Source organism: Temnothorax americanus, unplaced genomic scaffold (assembly GCF_048541705.1).
Source record: "Temnothorax americanus isolate GAGA-0224 unplaced genomic scaffold, ASM4854170v1 Scaffold45, whole genome shotgun sequence".
Classification (NCBI taxonomy): domain Eukaryota; kingdom Metazoa; phylum Arthropoda; class Insecta; order Hymenoptera; family Formicidae; genus Temnothorax; species Temnothorax americanus.
The window spans coordinates 960,909-978,313 of NW_027509602.1; the positions used below are offsets into that span (position 1 = coordinate 960,909).

The following is a 17,405-nucleotide window of genomic DNA, read 5'->3' on the forward strand; positions in this document are numbered from 1 at the left end:
TTTCGAGATCGACATTACATGGTCTCTACATTTATAAAATATTTTTTGTACATATGTATATGAAAGACTATTGTTTTGTGTAGATGTCTCGAAAGCGCATGTGTGATTTAACAAGTTTTATAAAATTCAACAATTCAATTTTACCATTAATTTTACCATCGCAATTAATTTAATTTTACTGTCTGGAATAATACCAGTGCCATTGCTATCAATACTCCGCTCTATTATTTGTCTACTTGCGATACCTATCACTAAACGACTGAAATTTTGATTGAAATCGAGATTGAAATTGAATCTTTGGAATATATAAGTTACTTCATCGTTTAGAATTGTAAAGTCATCTTTGATTATTTCATATAACTAATTAGTAATTTATAATATATACGTTCGATTTAAGTATGACGATAGACACCCCTGTGAAAGTCAAGAAATAAAATCTGAGATAGACACTTAGCTCATGAGAAATTGTTTTTAAAATTGTTAAATTTGCTTAACGTGAAAACAACGTGACAATTCCTGTAATTTAGAGAGAGAGAGAGATATATAAGTAATTTATAATTCCTGAACTGTACACGCGTATGCATATGTATGCTGAAATTAGGGTTTTAGTAACAGAAAATTTATCAGAGTAGTACAACTGGTTTATCATGACCATTGCTACATCAATAGAATACTAGAATATTAATAGAATTCACGCTTTAAAATCGTAATCATTTTCACATTGAAGTACATAAATTCTACGCGATCTCCATCCGTTTTGGATTGGAATCTATCTTTTAATTTGGTCTTCCCAGGGACCAACTAAAACATTTCTCGTTCTTTCTCAACGAATATCTATACATCTGTCTATCAGTTGCAGCATGCTGCCGATTTACTTGTGCTTACGAATGATGTACTCACAAATAAAGAAGGCTCATCCCAAGTGTAAATCGCATAATGTCAAAGTTATACAAATTTGTTGATAAAGATTGATAGAGTTTAAGAGGAAGGTTCCTCGTTTAAGAGTGGAGAAGAAAAAGTTCAAGAAAAAAAGACTAATTAGAGTAACAGAAGTTTTGTGTCAAATAACCGGAACTTCACAGTCTGGTATCAGTTGTAGACACAGCGATAAGATTAGTCTTATTCCAAACCTTAAAAACCCCCCGTTATTTAAATAATCAAAATGTGAAATTCATCATTTATAAGCTTAATCTTTGCGATATAAGCACAAATATTAAATACCCAAATTTTATGGATTATTGGGCGTATATTATTTTGTCAGTTCTTGCTTTTCTAGCAAATTTGCTATGTTACATAAGATTTGATTAAATTCTTACGGTTTTAATTTTTTCAAATTTGGTATCAGATCAAGTTCTTTTAAAGAACTTCTAAGCCCTTTGCTTTATAGGCACAAATATCAAATATATCCGAATTTTACAGATCGTTGACTGTGTATTATTTTGATCTGATACCAAATTTGGAAAAATTAAAATCGTAAGAATTTAATCAAATCTTTTTATGTATCTTCATTTCCGACCAAGTACATGCAAATCAGATCTGTATAGGTTTGGCATATGCCATGCATTTATACTTGGAAACCTTCCCTTGTCAGTCGTGCTAGCAACCGAGTACATTAATCTACGAGCTAAGACTGTACTATTTAACATTATATTATGTAAATTTTGGCGGCGGCGTCTTCCCTTCGACGTTTCGTGGGACGCGCGTCGCAACGTAAATAGTAACGCATGATCTAGCCACTTATAAATCGGTAAACACCTTTTTATCCAACTCAGAAATGAGGAGGCTGGTGTTTGAGATGGGTAGAGAGCATGAATAATCACGGCATATGAAGGCCGTCGCCCGGTTTTTCTGCGGCTTCATTCTTTTAACAATCATGTTTCTACGGAACAGTATGTTGTCCGATTGCTCAGCATCGGCTAATATGAGCACTCTACCAGGCATCAGACGCTCGCGGATTATGTCCAACATCTCAATCGTCTCCTTGGCATCCGTTTTCCCCGTTACATAAATCTGAAAAGAAAGACCCATTGCAGACACGTGTCGAGAGCTTACAATCTCACGAAAGCGCTATTGTCAGCGGCTTTTAATAGCAGAGGCACGCACCTGCGTCGGGTGATGATATTCGATTAGCGATAACATCATTTGTGGACATGCAGCCGGACAGCTCACAAGTTTGTTGCCGAACGCGCACAAAAGTTTCTCAGCTTTATTCCTGAGATCATCGCGATCCAGGTAAATCGCTAGGCGCAACATATTGGAACACGCGATTGAATTACTAGACGGCTGCGCGCCATCGTCAGCTGCAACAAGGACGTTAATAAAATTTATTAAACTGACGACTTATATGTATGTGAATTCTAGAAGAATGTAGTGAAATATTTAATAGATAATGTTGTAAAGATTTGGATGCGATAATCTTTACGGCAGAATTAGATTTCGCTTGACTTTGTTCACTTGATGTAATGGTCACTGCGTCACGTGCGTTAAATCTTGCCATTTAATGACCAAACTAAAATTATTAGAAAAGCAACCAAACGCACGTACAGTCTTTCATTCGTGTAAGTATTGAAGACTCCTCGGCCATAGCGAAGTAACCGCCATCCTCCGAGTCCCAGAACAATCGATCCTGAGTATCCTGCAGCTCTTCGGCAAATTCGATCCAATGCGGGTCGAAGGTAGCCTCGTATAAGTCGAGCAATCCCTTCACGAGGAACGCATAATCCTCATGGAAGCCAGGTATCGGGGCGCTCCTATAAATCGTATCATAGATTTTGTATGCGTCATATGAATGCAGATGTATAACAGTATTTACCTCTGTATAATTTTGTCGTCCGTCCTCCTGCGATAACAACTGCGAAGCAGTATGCGTTTCTTTTTATCAAATAGATATCGCTCCACGAATGTGGCAGCTTCTGTCGCTGCTTCAACATACTTCTTGTTTTTCACAGCTATTCCAGCACGCGCAAGGCCACTTATCATAAGACCTGTAAATAGATTTAAAAAATCGCAATTAGACATTACAGAAATGAGTGTCACGAAATCTGTCACGGCGACGATGACACAAACTTATCATAATTCATTACCGTTCCATGCTGTTACGATCTTGTCGTCCAGGCTGGGCCACGGTCTATTTGTTCTGTCGAAAAACAATGTAGTACAGGCCTCGTTTATATACTTTTGTGTGTCCTCTACGCTAAGCTTAAAATGGTTAGCGGTATCCTCTATTCCCGACTCCATCCAAAATACGTTCTTGCCTGTAAGCTCGCCATGAGGATCCTGTATTGCAGAACAATACCGCATTCACAAATTTTGCTTTAGAAATATCTTGTTTTACGATTTCGATTGCAAAACATACTTGTGGGCTTTCTACATTTCCCTCCTTCCGCACTGAGAATTGTCGGCAGATAAGGTCAAAATATCTAACATTGTCCTTACCAGGTACTTTCTTTTTTAAAAGAGTCTTAAGACTGTCATAGGTCCAAACATAAAATGCGCCTTCCCGCTTCGCTGGCGCATCTGACTTGGGTAGCGAGTCCGCGTCCTCCGCGCTGAAGAAACCACCTTCCTGAATAATGTACATGCTGTAAATATTTTATATCCTCCTACATGTTTGTCGCTCTGTACAACTTTGATTTCAAAAAGTCTAAGTGAGGAAAAATATTTCTTGTAAATTAGAATGAGCATTGTATCTAGGAAATACATTCAAAATACTGCTAGACGAACGAACGAAAAAGCAATATATAATACCATGTGTTGCAGCATACGTAGGACGTACACCGCGATATCGTCCACGATATCGGAAAAGAAGGTATCTTTCGTAATGATGTACGCGTCGGCGTAGCATTGTATTAACAGAGCTTGATCGTAAAGCATTTTCTCAAAGTGAGGAACTCTCCATCGTGCGTCCACGGTGTACCGGTGAAATCCCTGAAAGACGAACAATTTAAAACTATTCGATTCGCGTGTTGTAATAGCGAAAACGAAGGGGCCTTACTTTCCCTATGTGATCGTGAATTCCACCGTAAGCCATTTTCCTCAAGGTATTCAGAGTTGCATCTAAAGACATCTCAACCAACATGGTAGAAGTACTTAGAACGTGCATACTGAGAAGAAAATTTAAATTGCACGGTTCGGGAAATTTCGGTGAGTTCGGGTTCGTGGCGGATGAGCTGCCAAATCCGCCGTATTCCTTATCGTATATGTTCATTAGAACGTGAGCGCACAAGAAAGCGCAATCAATCGCAGGAACTCCATCGTCCTGTAGTGTCACAAAGATCGATGAATAAGATACGATGTTAAAATAGTTTCGAAGTCTCGAAATCTTTAGTAGCATTCGCTCACTTTCACGTCATGTCTGCTCGAGGCCAATTCCTTCAGACGTTCTGCTATAGTAGTGGCAGACTTGACCATTTTGTTTTTCTCCTCCGTCCACTAGAACAAAAGAAAATATCATTTATGTATCTATAATTTTATCCCGTAGGACGAAAATAACATTTAATTCGCACAATTATATATGACAAATTAAATGCGAATTCGTAACGTAAATCAAGCAAAAATGTTCGTATCAGATAAAAGTATCATACATAAGAAAGTATGTGCATATACCTCCTTCGCAATTCGTGTCAAGTACAACGTAAACATTGCAGAGTCGAAGTATGTTCCGCCCGTTAACGGCATCAAATCCGGCGTCAGGAAAACACTCAATGGCCAACCGCCATGGCCTCTCAATCTCTGTAAAATGTAGATACCTCTTCTTCAGAGTACATTCAACAGAATTAAAATATATAATTATAAGTAGCATATACATTTCGCTGTTTATTCTTGGCCCTCACATAGTGCATAGCAATAAATTTGACACCTACCTGTATAAACATCATGCACATCATGTCGATATCGGGCCTCTCTTCTCTATCCACTTTGATATTAACGTAGTTCTCGTTCATAATTTTCGCGACTTCTTCGTTCATAAACGATTCCTTCTCCATCACGTGACACCAGTGACACGTAGAGTAGCCGATCGACACAAAAATTAGCTTATTTTCCTTCTTCGCCTTTTCCAGGGCCTCGTCGCCCCAGGGATACCAGTCCACAGGATTGGTCGCATGTTCCAATAGATACGGCGACTTTTCCAGCCTCAAGCGATTCTTTTTCACTTCAGGCTGATCGGTTTCTTTCTCGCTATCCCGTCGGGATGTCGACGCCGTTCTGGCGGATGTCGACAGAATAGACACTGACTGGCACAACCTGGTTTTTTTTAAACGTGATTGATTAATAATCATCTTCAAACTTTAGTTTTTACCAAACAATAAGCAATACAATATAAATATAATAAATAAAATATATATAATCGTGTGCATATATGTGCGTAATATATAATTACTTCTTCATATCGCACTCAACGGAGGGTAGAGCACTTTTGGTGAGATACTTTTTGCGATACCCTTGCGTTCCCGCACTCCACTGTTTTTTAGATAACTCAGATATGCAGCGAGCTATTGATGATGAGTTACATCTTCCCGAAATCATAACACGCTTGGCATGGAGAATACACGCAGCGAAGATGACCCTGGACACACAATATATACAGCGCCGGTTAATTATTAAATAATAATTAAATCAAATTAATTTCAATTATTAATTATGAAATAAGCAGTATTATAATAGCGTTGCTCATTTAATGGGTGCATAATATCCAGGCAATAATAAGCAGTTCCTTTCAATAAAAATAGAGGATTTATATAGAAGTAAAAATCGAAATTTCTGAATTATTTCGGTAAATATTGGAGTAAAAAGTTTTACGTTTTATTTCTATGAAATTAATTGCCAAACGTGCAATTTTCCATTTAAAATAAAATAATTAAAAATCGAATACCACAGAGACAATACATATATTTTTCCGCATCTCAAAAAGTAATAATTATTAAGCAGGATGTATATGATTATATCGAATGCAAGTACGAAAAATACAAGAGTCAAGCTCAAGCGGATCATTCACCTTTTCTTTTATCATTTTCGTGATTTTTAATATCTCCTTAAATCATTATAATCTATATATAGTTATCTAATATATCGCAACTGAACAATTAACTTCAGCAAAGCAAACTCCTCTTACTTGATATTATATATTATAGAAAAACACAAAAATTCGTCATTTTCGCGTTTACAGCATTCGGAAGTCAAAAATTATCTAAAATTACAATGCGTAAGTACGGTAAAAGTATAAAATTGAAATATATGAATATACAAATTGTTTAAGTATGTCTAAAATAAATAGCTATACTTCAGTAATGCATTCTAGAGCATACAGGATGGCCTACTTAATCCGATATTCAAAATTCAGAAAGTGTATTGAATTTAAATAGAAAATTTAATGTATCAGTAGCACAGAAATACAAGATTCAAATCTCCGGGATATTCAGGGGGAAAGGGAAAGCTGGAAGTTAAGAGGGATTTTGTGGGTGGAATGCCGTAACAGAACGGTGAGGGATTCGGAGCGATTCGGGGGGAAAAAAAGGGATGCTACTCCATCCGTAAAAATGGTGGCGAGAGAGCGAGAAGGGGGGGGATACTCAAATATTTTGTGGAAACGGGAGATAAGAAAAGAGGTCCCCTGCTGCATTTCAGGGGCATGTGAGAGGGAGTGTTTTCACGGCACCCGTTGCATGACGTTATGCCTGGGCGATAGTGGATATATCATCGGGTCGACATCCTTGAGCCTCGCTTGAATTTTATATATTTCTATGCTAAAATACTTGTATTTTTAAAAGTGCATTGAAGTAAAATATTCGTCAAAAACGGCGAGTACTTTGCGAGATGTAGCTCGCGCATTTAGAAACGCGCTCTCGCAAAGCCGCGTTGTCAAAATTCGCGGGTCACCCGGTACAGCAAGCGAGAATAAAAAATGGCGGATCCACGTTCTATCGAGCGATTATCGCCGCGACAGCCGCGACAGTGCTGAGCGCGATGTCCGGCGGTCGCGAGAAATCGCCTGGCGAGTCGCGAGTCGCGAATCCGTGATCGTCGAGCTTCCGACAGCGGAATCAGATAAGAATAATAGATAAGCGCACGTCCGCGCTGATAACGGCGATACGCATTACGTACGGGGAGGTGCGTTCGGTCCAGCGTAGATTCGGCGTAACCTCGAATTCTCCTCGTCGATTCGCGCTGCCAGATAGCGCGCCGATGCCGATAGCGGGCTAATTGCTAATTGCTGCGCACTTCGCGGCATATGCATGCGTCGAGTGGTCGAGAGCTCGACCGAGCTTGCGCAATGCGCAACGTGGTCACGATGTCACGTGACCAAGCGCGCCGTGCGCGAACCGATTGTGAAAGATGTTTTCCCGCTCCATTAATAACAGCAATAATAAAGAGAAATTACATTGATGACCCGATGAAAATGCCCATTATGTCTGTTTCTATCTGATCAACTTTAATCTCGATTTAATGTACTCTTTTTATCTTTTTCTAGTTCTGAGATTGACCTGCATTGATAGAACTATATATATTGTTCGTATATTAGAACGACTTATAGAGACATGCTGAACCGGCTGCACTAGTTCAGAGTTTATCTTTTTTCCTTTTAATGATGTGAAGTAAAAAAGATAAACTCTGAATTATAGAGCAGCCTGTTCAGCAATAGAAAACAGACTCATAAATATTTTTAACCAAAAATCACGTTCTTTCCTTAAAAAATATATGTCGTTATCGGAAAAAGAATTAATTCTGGGATACCCTATTTAATTATAGCAGATGTAGGAATTAAACAATAACGCTACATGTAATGGTTCGCGCAATTTCTAATGCGCACTTTTTTTAATTTATTGATTATTGAAAAAACACAGGAAAGAAATCCTATGACTCTTCCTTTGTACTGAACAGTTATACAGAACAAGTTTTTGATCTCGTTTAGTAAGATGAGAAAACAATATATTTTTTTGCATTAACGCTTCGTGATTGCTTTACTCAGGGATTACTACGCGCGCTAATCGATAACATAATCACTTTTAATATTTCTTCGTTTACGGGAAACGTGTAGTTAAAATTCGGTATAAGACAAGATTCGGTCTCTTACGTATTTTTGGACACAAGTTAAAAGTAATTTGCTAATACTATGCATATAAAATATTGTGGAAATAATATTACATTCTCCTGGTATATATAGCTGCAACTTCGTCAGAATTAATTAAACAAGATTGGGTACTGGAACACTTATATTTGAACTTCATTTTACGATAATTTGTACCATTGTAACGTTTAATTTGGTTAACTGAACAGCAACTTCTCCTCTATCATGGTATCACGAGTTTAGAACTTAAATATGAATGGACTATGCAGAATAGTCCAGCAGTTAATTGAGAAATGCGTTAATGAGCCATCGTAGAACTCGAGAGAATTGGAGCAATCATCTTCGGAGCAATCGGTTGCTTAGAAAGAATTACATATTACATCATCAATATGTCCTTACGCTAAACATGCATTTTGCTGCCTTTCAACAATCTCATACATGTAACAGCGACAGTTTGTAAGCGCTTTTGCCGTTTATCATCCCAGTAATTCTTACATTATAATTTGATTTTCACCAAAATAAATCACAAGCAATTATTATTGTTAATATAATATTGGTCGCCCTTAGCCAATTCCGCTAATTCTTATAATTACAACGAACGTTACATTATGAGATTATTGATCAATGATCCCTATCACCATTTTGTACGATAAGGTTACTCCTCTGCAGAGATTTACAAACGTATGTAACAGATGATGTTGGTTAAATGGCGCCTTGTAGCAACGCGAAGAAACGATTTCGAAAGCCGTATTTAAATAATTTATAATCTCAAGTATTATACATATTGCTTTTTCTCGAGCGTGCATCTTGGCATTTGTCACAAATCGTCAGTAACATAATAAATGCATCAAATACATTCGATGTACGAATTATTCGCAAAGTTTAATAGAAAATGTGATGTAACTTGATATTTCTTTACAAGAGAATGTAAACTGTACTTATCACGGTTCTCAATATCTCAATATTCTCTGGTTGAAATTCAGTCTTATAAACAAAAGGAGTTATCTACATACTTAAAGCAGACTATCTTTACAGAGAAAGAGAGAGAGAGAGAGAGAAATCATTATGTCTTATATTACATTCTTGAATTATTGGGTACAGAAACGACCCTTTGCAATTAAATTAAAACTCTACTGAAAACTTAAGCTTGTATTTCGATTATTTACCAAAACACACATGTTTCTGGCGAATGTTAGGGGGAAGAGATTTTGCCTTTCTTTTTTTTTCATATAATAAAATGTTCGAAACTTTGTGTGTATATAATAGTTGCAATGCATTTTTTAAATAATACTTTAGACATTTGAATCTAAAACAGCTGGAATTTATTATTGCAAAATACAATAAAATATAAATACATGAACAAAGAATCTTATAAAATAATGTGATGCAATAAAAATGTAAAACAACGGCAGTAAATCGATAGAATATTCGCATTTTTTTCCATAACGTGATCTGTGCGCTGAATTGAGAGCGAAGAGATATCTCGAGAGAAATTAATAATAAATTAAATAAATTAAATACCGAAGATCGATGCGAGATGATTTCGTGGAATTTCAGAGAAAGGCAAAGTCTTTTTACAAAAATGCACATACATTACTTATATAATGCTCATCGATCGGCGGTAGCGTTTTCTAGTACTAGTTATAACAGGAACCGATACAGGAGCGGGAGGTGTTACAGGCGTAACTGGCGTTATCGGTGTAAGAGGAGTTAAAGGAGTTTCAGCCATTTGGGCTGAAGAGGGGGGCCTGAGCTACCAAATGTAATTTTCGGTTTGTGGAGATCGCATTACTCCCACGCCTCCGCCAAGCCTCCTGTAATTCATACAACCACATAGTTTCCATTGATTCTGTTCCGGATCGTATACTTCAATTGTTTTCAGATACGCAGTTCCGTCGAATCCGCCTACCGCATACAATTGACCGTTCACTACCGCTAGACCCACCTGAAATACACGATGACGATTGTTAAAATCTAATTTATCATTTTATAATTGCGGTTAAATTTTGAAATTCAAATATTGATGTTGTCTATTACACGGACAAATCATCTAACTGCTCTTTCATATATTTTCATGTTTCAAGATATCTGTAATCCTTATAAATAAAAAAAAACTTACTCCACTTCTCCTAGATGTCATCGCTACTATAGGACTCCAGGAATTCGTATGCGGATTATAACGTTCCGCGCTGGAAAGCTCCATACAATCGTCTCGTCCTCCCACAGCATAAATTACATTATTAAATACAGCACAGCCTAGATGTTTACGTCTCGTAGACATCGGGGACACTTGGGACCATTTGTTCTGTCTTGGATCGTATCTTTCTACCGTATTAAGAGGTGACTGCCCATCAGACCCGCCGATGGCATATAAATAACCTCCGAGCACTGCAACCGCCACTCCCAACCTTCTGGTAGTCATTGGCGACACTTTAGACCATTTGTTTTCTTTAGGATCGTATCTGCGAAGTTAAATATATCGTTACAAAGTGCTAACACACTATTTTACATATTTTTATATGTATTTGGACATTTGTCAGAAAATAATTAACATAGATACTTTACCTTTCAACGTGATTAAGGCATTGCACTCCATCCTGGCCTCCAACCGCGTACAGAAATCCATCCAATACAGCAACACCCACGCTGGTCCTGCAGGAAGTTGTAGGAGCGACGTCGCAAGACCACTGATTCGTTTGTGGGTCGTATCGCTCGATGCTATTTAAGTAGCTTTGTCCGTCATGCCCGCCGACCGCGTATAACAAGTCATTTAACACCGCTACGCCCACTCCGCATCTCCGTTTGCTCATCGGTGCGACCATTTTCCAATCGGCAGTATTAGGATCAAATCTCTCAACGCTGGCAATAGCGTCACCCGAACACCATCCACCAACAGCGAACAACACCTCCCCCCGTCTTGTAGGCTTCCTGGGTCTCGTCCTAGGTCCCTGCATCAATGGTCTTTCTTGCGGCAAAAGTAGGTAATTCTTCGCTTCATCCACGAGATCTCTGCAAGCATCATCAGAACGAACCAATAGATCCGATCCGACGGTGCCGACTAAAAATTTTGGACTGAGTAGTGGCAGTCGCACGTGCTGCAAGACTTGTGCCAGATGTTGCCTTCTCTCCGTGACATTGTATTTCACCCAATTCATCACGGCGCTAAAAACCTGCTCCTCCGTACGTACGTTTAATTCATCGGATGAAATAATGTCTACCAACTGTCCGACAGGTAGCAACAAAAATTCTTCGCTCTCCATTACCTACAAAGTACATAATAAAAGCAATAAATATCTCTAAATCGGAAAGTAACAACTAACGTCATATTTCTTGAACGTGTCATACCTCTTGGAAATTATGTTGAGTAAATTTATCGGCAATACGCAGAAGTTCGCGGCACGAGTGGGTATCCGCGAACGCCCGAATACCCAAGCAATTTGATGGATCTAATTGGCGTTTGAGAAATTCGCAACATATATCTTGAATTTCTGCTAATTGAAGAAGGCACGCTGCTGGAAGGAGAGTTTGAACATTAGCTTCTTCGACGATAATGTGAGAAGTGTAACAGAAGTCTATGAGCAACTCCATAGCCATTTCGTCTATGTCGCGTATCGTTACTTCAGTCTGTCTAGATTCCGCCAGCTCCCCAGTAAACATGGCCCTGAAAGAACAGAGAAAGAGAGACATCGAATTTGTCACAAGATTACGCAGTTCACTGCAATACGTTTAAATTAATTAAATACAAAAGAAAAATATCAAACGCGCGTTTGCGCCATTATATTATTATTACCTGAAGTATGGGCTACATGCTGAAAGGATGACGCGATGGGCGAATATCTTTCTGGAGCCGACATTGAGAACAACGTCGCACAGCTCCCGATGACGGCGTAGAACATTAAGCTCGGTTAGCGTCGCGCGAGGATGCTTCTCAGAGGTATGACTGAGGCGTGCTGGGGAGGGAGCGCGTTCCACGACTATTTCGCCCATCCTCTGCGAGGATGGGACGCCCGCAGCCACTCTCCCCGAGGCACCCCTAGTCCCCCCGGCTAGCTGGAGGCGCAGCGGGGGTGACGCCCAGCCCCACACGGAATCTATCTGCAACACCATTCACCAACCACCGCAGGTCTCAAATGTGCCTGCAGCAGGTCCCCTAATGTTGCGTGGTTTCCCTAGAGCGACAAGATGTATCTTTAATGTCGTGTGCAAATACATATTCCTAAGTAAATAAGATATTTGTTAATCATTGCTTGGTGTAGATTAAAGTAATTTGAAGATACTGATTAAAACTAGGAGAGGGTTAAAAAAAAAATACATACATAAAACTTATTCTAAATTCTACGAGAGGTACCAAGGCTTTATATAACTATGTGAATTATTCAGAGCAGTGATAAGTGCGATCTTTCTTTGAAATAGCGTGTGTGTAGACGGTGTCTCATTCTGACATCTCTTTACGACATCTCTTTTCTTTCTAGCAAATATATCTCCAGGCATACCGATTACATTTTTGTGATTTGAAAGCCTTCACACGTTGGTTAGTTAAAGCTTCTGAAAGCTCGCATGCACTCCACATTCAAAATCCAAACAAACATAAAGAGAAACGTGTGTAGACGGCAGCCTTCCCACTGAAATTTCCAGGGAATCGACAATGCAAAGTGCGAGAGACCGAGACGAATGTTTACGTCGCGGCCACGATCGAGAACAGGCTGCGAATTTAACGTCTCGCGATATCTCTGGAACACCCTCGCACCTCATCTCATCATAAAAGAGGATCGTGAGGAACGCAGGTGCAAGAAGCATGTCGCTCGCGAGGAATGTGTGTACAGTAGAGATCAGGATTACCGCAGGTGTGTACGCACTTTCGTTCGCTTTCCTCGGACCGCCAGGCGATATCAATGAGAGAGGGAGAGAAAGAGAGAGAGAGAAAGAGAGAGAAATAGAGCTGTCAGAGCACTGTGCTCGCGGTCTTCGGTTTCGGTGCTCGCCGACGTTTTTGTGTCAGCGACAGCGTGGCTGCCCGTCGCGTAACATCGGACGATTCGGACGTCGCCGACGGCGCCGTTGGCGTTTGCGATCGTGGTCAAAAACACACTGCCGCACTGCGAGCTATCACGAGGATGCTCTCATTTTGACGTTTTCCCGTGACGATGCATCACGGCGCGCGTCTCTCGTACCCCGACCGCTGTCGTGAACTGTGAACTCGCCTCGCCTCGCTCGACTCGACCCAACTTCCATAAGATAGAAGGGGTTGGACTGGTTAGAGAAGGAGGCACACTCTCGCACTCGATATCGCAATTATGCCGAGTCTCGATATTTCGATAATCGAATATTTCGATAGAATGTGAATCGATCCAGACAGCATAAAATATTTATGATAAATATATTTATAAATATTTTATAAAGATTTTGGAATAATACAAAAATTATTACCAACAATATGTAAAATATATTTTAGAAATGTATTGAAAACTATTTCTTGTGTGTATATACATTGAAATGTTTTTTGATATCCTTTGGCAATATAATATAAACATTTATTATAAACATTTCAATCCATATTAGATATATCTCTGTGACAAATATTGAAATATTACTTTTAAAAATATTCTATTTGACTCGCATAGTATCAGACGTGATACAAGATCAAAGTTTCATATTCAAATATCTCGTCATTATTAGTAGAACGTGATGAATACGAAACAAATTGATTTCGGGACGACTGCATAGTATCGCAATTTATTTAATTAGTAAGTAAAACCTATATCAACCCTGTATTTATTTTTTTTAATACATTTAACATTTAACCATCGCACGTAGATTCGGCATTCGCACATTGACGATCTATTAGAACGCATATTTCGCAAGGCTTATTCGGCCGAAGTAGTTTTGCGTAAATATTCGACAAAGTGATTGTATGTATGATATTGCAAATATTGCAGATATCAATTTTTACAAAAATCTACAATATCAACTTGTATATTTGACTAACATATATCAGGATCATAAAACGAAAAAATGACTGCTATATGAAGCAAGCGTATAGCATTTATTGTTGAAATGAGAAAACGCGAAAGTAAAAACGGGACGCGTATTATAGTGACGCTGCGCGCGGCGCGCGCGCTTTTTTGGCGCGTGAAGTTGCCCGCGCGGAAACGAAGCCGCCGCCATATTGATATTACGTTCTCTTTCCATTTTCCAGAAGGCGGCTGACACGGAACGGATCGGCTCCCGAACGAGTGGCGTCGCGGCTCATTTTAATCGGTAAGTACAACACATATTAACCTTTGTATGCGTTATATTCACTGCGGTATCTATCGCGCGGTATAGATTTAGAGCTCGGGTGTTGATATTTCCTGAAAATATACGTACGTGTTCCGCGGTACTTGTTCGGCCGAAGGCGCGCATCGCGTCGCGCGAGCAAATATCGCGAAAGTGACGATCGCATTTTCGAGTGTCGCGAATATTTGCACGCTATTCGCTAGAAAATATGTAAAATAACAATCGCGACACAATCGTAATAATAGGCGAGCTTGTAATATTTGATTTTCAAGTTTGGAAAATTCCATTGATCGCAAAAGTGAGAGTGAGGGATGTGTAGCGAGCGTAGCGACGCCGCGCGCCGCGGCGCTTATCGGCGTGAGAAGTTGACCGCGCGCGAGAAACGAATTGCGCCACCGCCATATTAAGTAATTACGTTTTCCTTTTCCAGAACGCGACGAATACGAGACGGATCGGTTCAGGAATGAGTGGCATATGACTTATTTAATTGGTAAGTATGTAACATGCATTAACTTTCTATTTCACATTTATTGCAATATCTATTGCGAAGTATATAGATTCGGCGCTCGGATATTAATATCCCAGCGAGAAATTAGACGTCGATTCGATGGGTTATTTCTCGCTGGGATGATAATCCGTTTGAATGCGTATTTCAAAAGCCTTGTTCGACCTATTGTAAGATCTATCGTGCGAATCAATCTATAGTGACGCCGCGTAGCTTTTAGCACCCGAAAAACCTTTTACGTCATCTTACACAGATATACATTTCGTTGCACTTTTATTTGAAATATCGTTGATATATATCGAATGTGCCATAATTTCTTTTACATTTATTTCTCCGCTGTCGCAATATAATTAAGTACGCGTCGCGTGTGATTAATATGTCGAGAGTATCATACAAAGTATATGGCAAAGCCGCGCGAAAAAATGTCTACTTGTGAATAATAAATAAGAAGTTTGATGCGTGTAAGAATTATTTAATATCAAATCAATTTATATGCTTCAGAAGAAAACGATGCGGAAAGTGTCGCATCGAGGGAGTTGACAACCCGAGAAGACAGCCTCTGAAAGGAAGAGGTGGCCTGGGAGAGGCGTCAGGTGCCAGCGGAACAACTTTGTGGTAAATATTATTTTTTATTTTGTATAAAAGTATTTTTTTGGTTATCCTTTTTGTTTCACCATAATTTAGAAATAATAGTTAGAAAAAGAAGAGTAATTTAATAGTTTATAAAAATTGATTCTTGTAAATATTATTTTCAAAAAATGTATAATTATTTAAATAAATATCTAATTAAATAATTAATAAAAAGTTCGATGCCATAGAAATTATGTTTTAAAATATTGGGTGTTTTTAAACACCGTTTTAATATGATTTTTATATTTGTATGTTACAGAATCAACGTAGCTACGTGGCAGATATAATTCCGCGGTTGCGCATCAGGGTCGGTGAGTGATAAATTAACATATTTATTAAAATAACAGATGTGTGGCAATTAAATTGTAAAATATACGTATCATATGTATTAAGAAATGTATGCAATTTGATAACAAAGTATTGCTTCTTAAGATGAAAATTATGGGCATAGCACGGACATACACTAAGCCTTTCATTGGCAGTGCCAGAAAATGTATATGCTAAATAGTTCCAATGTTGAAAATAGATGCGAGTGGCATATCAAGCAGTCTAGTAAAACGGTAAGAGCCTAAGTAGAATGGCTGATTCATAATTTTAAGACAATGTTTTATGTTTTAAATCTTTGTTCTTATAATAGTAACACACAATACTTAATTGTCTTGTGTGACACAAGGCATATTGTGCGTTACTAAAAACAAAGATTTAAAGCATAAAATATTGTCTTAAAATTATAAGTCAGCCATTCTGCTTAGGCCCTAACAAGCAAAACGCCGCAGCGCCGCTGGCGTAGCCGCTCTCAGGTTTCTCTCTGGTTCCAATATTCACTGTCGTTAACTAAAAATGTTTAGTGTACGCGACGTAACTATACATTTTATATTAGAGTGTATATTGGAATGCAACCCAGAGAGAAGCCTTTTCTCTGACGAGGGGCCGATAATATTTTACTATCTTCGGTTAACTTTATCGGCCAATTAATTTTAAGAATTGCCGCTGTATATAAAGTTTAAAACTGATCATCTCTATCCTAATTTCTTGGCTGTCAAAAACCTATATTGCTATTGCCACGTAAAAGCATTGCAAATGTATGAAAACCATGTGAGCTTGTAGTTTTTTTCTGCTATTTTTGAAGTTTACTGTTGATAATTCTGGGGATTTAATCGGGGCCACTATTTCCAACGTCTGTTAAGTTCTAACCGACCGTTAACTTTTAAGAATATGAAAATTTAAGTTGGATATTTTGAAAGTTGACGGTCGGTCAGAAGGTGGAAATACTGGCCTTCGGCCGATTACGTTAACCGGAGGTAAATAATGAGAGAGCGTTAACATTATCGATTGTCGATACAAACTTTTCAACCGTCAACATATATAAATATCTGAACACCTATATAATACTGCAATAGTAAATTTATGATTTTTTATTATATAAATGCTTCATAAATAAGCATTTATATTGACAATTTAATTGTTATATTATTATTTATATTGTCTCGCAAAACTACATTTTTTCTACTTATCACTGTCATAGATATTTAAATTTGAACGATAAATAATATACACATAATATATATAATTTCAAATAAAAGATTAATTTATTAAATTTGAATTTTGCAATATATACATTTATAATTATATTTTAAAATTTTTTACATAAAATATTAACAAATTTTTATTATTGTTAACATCTGTTTCTTTCTGCACTTTTCTATAAATAAATTTTGTAACATATATATATATATATATATATATATATATATATTAGAAATGGCACAAATTAATTAATTAATTTTGATTTTGATTGAAATATACAACGATTCCGATTCGTTATTCATTGTTGCGGCACTTCTGATATCTGATGTAAAGTGCAATATTACCATTTATTTAACTTTTTGTCACTTTTTCGTCTTTATACTTTCACCACCATGTTAGTCG

At 38.0% G+C, this 17,405-nt stretch overlaps 2 protein-coding genes and 1 long non-coding RNA gene across 10 annotated transcripts in view; 1 reads left to right on the top strand and 2 right to left on the bottom strand.

The window, feature by feature from the left end:
* Positions 1 to 231: 231 nt before the first annotated feature.
* Positions 232 to 7,242, bottom strand: LOC143903262 (spermatogenesis-associated protein 20). The gene is made up of 13 exons (XM_077416721.1): positions 7,102 to 7,242; positions 5,381 to 5,566; positions 4,863 to 5,244; positions 4,606 to 4,731; positions 4,342 to 4,431; positions 3,995 to 4,258; positions 3,748 to 3,927; positions 3,356 to 3,565; positions 3,084 to 3,276; positions 2,813 to 2,984; positions 2,545 to 2,750; positions 2,104 to 2,300; positions 232 to 2,010 (listed from the first exon to the last, which is right to left on the bottom strand). Exons 2-13 carry the CDS (start codon positions 5,524 to 5,526, stop codon positions 1,738 to 1,740), a joined length of 2,439 nt encoding a protein of 812 aa, XP_077272847.1. The 5' UTR covers positions 5,527 to 5,566; positions 7,102 to 7,242; the 3' UTR covers positions 232 to 1,737.
* A 536-nt stretch (positions 7,243 to 7,778) lies between these two features.
* Positions 7,779 to 13,305, bottom strand: Dbo (Kelch-like protein diablo). 3 transcript variants are annotated; one of them, XM_077416723.1, is made up of 6 exons: positions 12,922 to 13,305; positions 11,856 to 12,234; positions 11,411 to 11,726; positions 10,631 to 11,328; positions 10,185 to 10,527; positions 7,779 to 10,010 (listed from the first exon to the last, which is right to left on the bottom strand). In XM_077416723.1, the coding sequence occupies exons 2-6, from the start codon at positions 12,170 to 12,172 to the stop codon at positions 9,819 to 9,821; spliced, it is 1,866 nt and encodes a 621-aa protein (XP_077272849.1). In that variant the 5' UTR covers positions 12,173 to 12,234; positions 12,922 to 13,305; the 3' UTR covers positions 7,779 to 9,818. The 3 variants fall into 3 exon arrangements, with proteins under 3 accessions (XP_077272849.1, XP_077272850.1, XP_077272848.1); XM_077416724.1 differs by having other exon boundaries at positions 12,905 to 13,305; XM_077416722.1 differs by having other exon boundaries at positions 11,856 to 13,305.
* A 920-nt stretch (positions 13,306 to 14,225) lies between these two features.
* Positions 14,226 to 17,405, top strand: part of LOC143903269 (uncharacterized) — a 140,544-nt gene continuing 137,364 nt past the window's right edge. For all 6 annotated transcript variants that reach the window (XR_013258665.1, XR_013258664.1, XR_013258666.1 and 3 more), the window contains exons 1-4: positions 14,226 to 14,323; positions 14,772 to 14,831; positions 15,348 to 15,461; positions 15,736 to 15,787. This is a non-coding gene — a long non-coding RNA (uncharacterized LOC143903269). The remainder of the gene's footprint in view (positions 14,324 to 14,771; positions 14,832 to 15,347; positions 15,462 to 15,735; positions 15,788 to 17,405) is intronic.

Bases quoted from the DNA above. Each gene is read 5' to 3' on its own strand.
- LOC143903262 (XM_077416721.1), bottom strand. From the start codon at position 5,526: ATGATTTCGGGAAGATGTAACTCATCATCAATAGCTCGCTGCATATCT. The intron at 2,301-2,544 runs GTACGTGCGTTT...TCCTTGTTGCAG, and splicing joins ACTTACACGAATGAAAGACT to CTGACGATGGCGCGCAGCCG. The intron at 2,011-2,103 runs GTGCGTGCCTCT...CTTTCTTTTCAG, and splicing joins AATATCATCACCCGACGCAG to ATTTATGTAACGGGGAAAAC.
- Dbo (XM_077416723.1), bottom strand. From the start codon at position 12,172: ATGGTGTTGCAGATAGATTCCGTGTGGGGCTGGGCGTCACCCCCGCTG. The intron at 10,528-10,630 runs GTAAAGTATCTA...TTAACTTCGCAG, and splicing joins TGCCTTAATCACGTTGAAAG to ATACGATCCTAAAGAAAACA. The intron at 10,011-10,184 runs GTAAGTTTTTTT...CGTGTATTTCAG, and splicing joins TGACATCTAGGAGAAGTGGA to GTGGGTCTAGCGGTAGTGAA.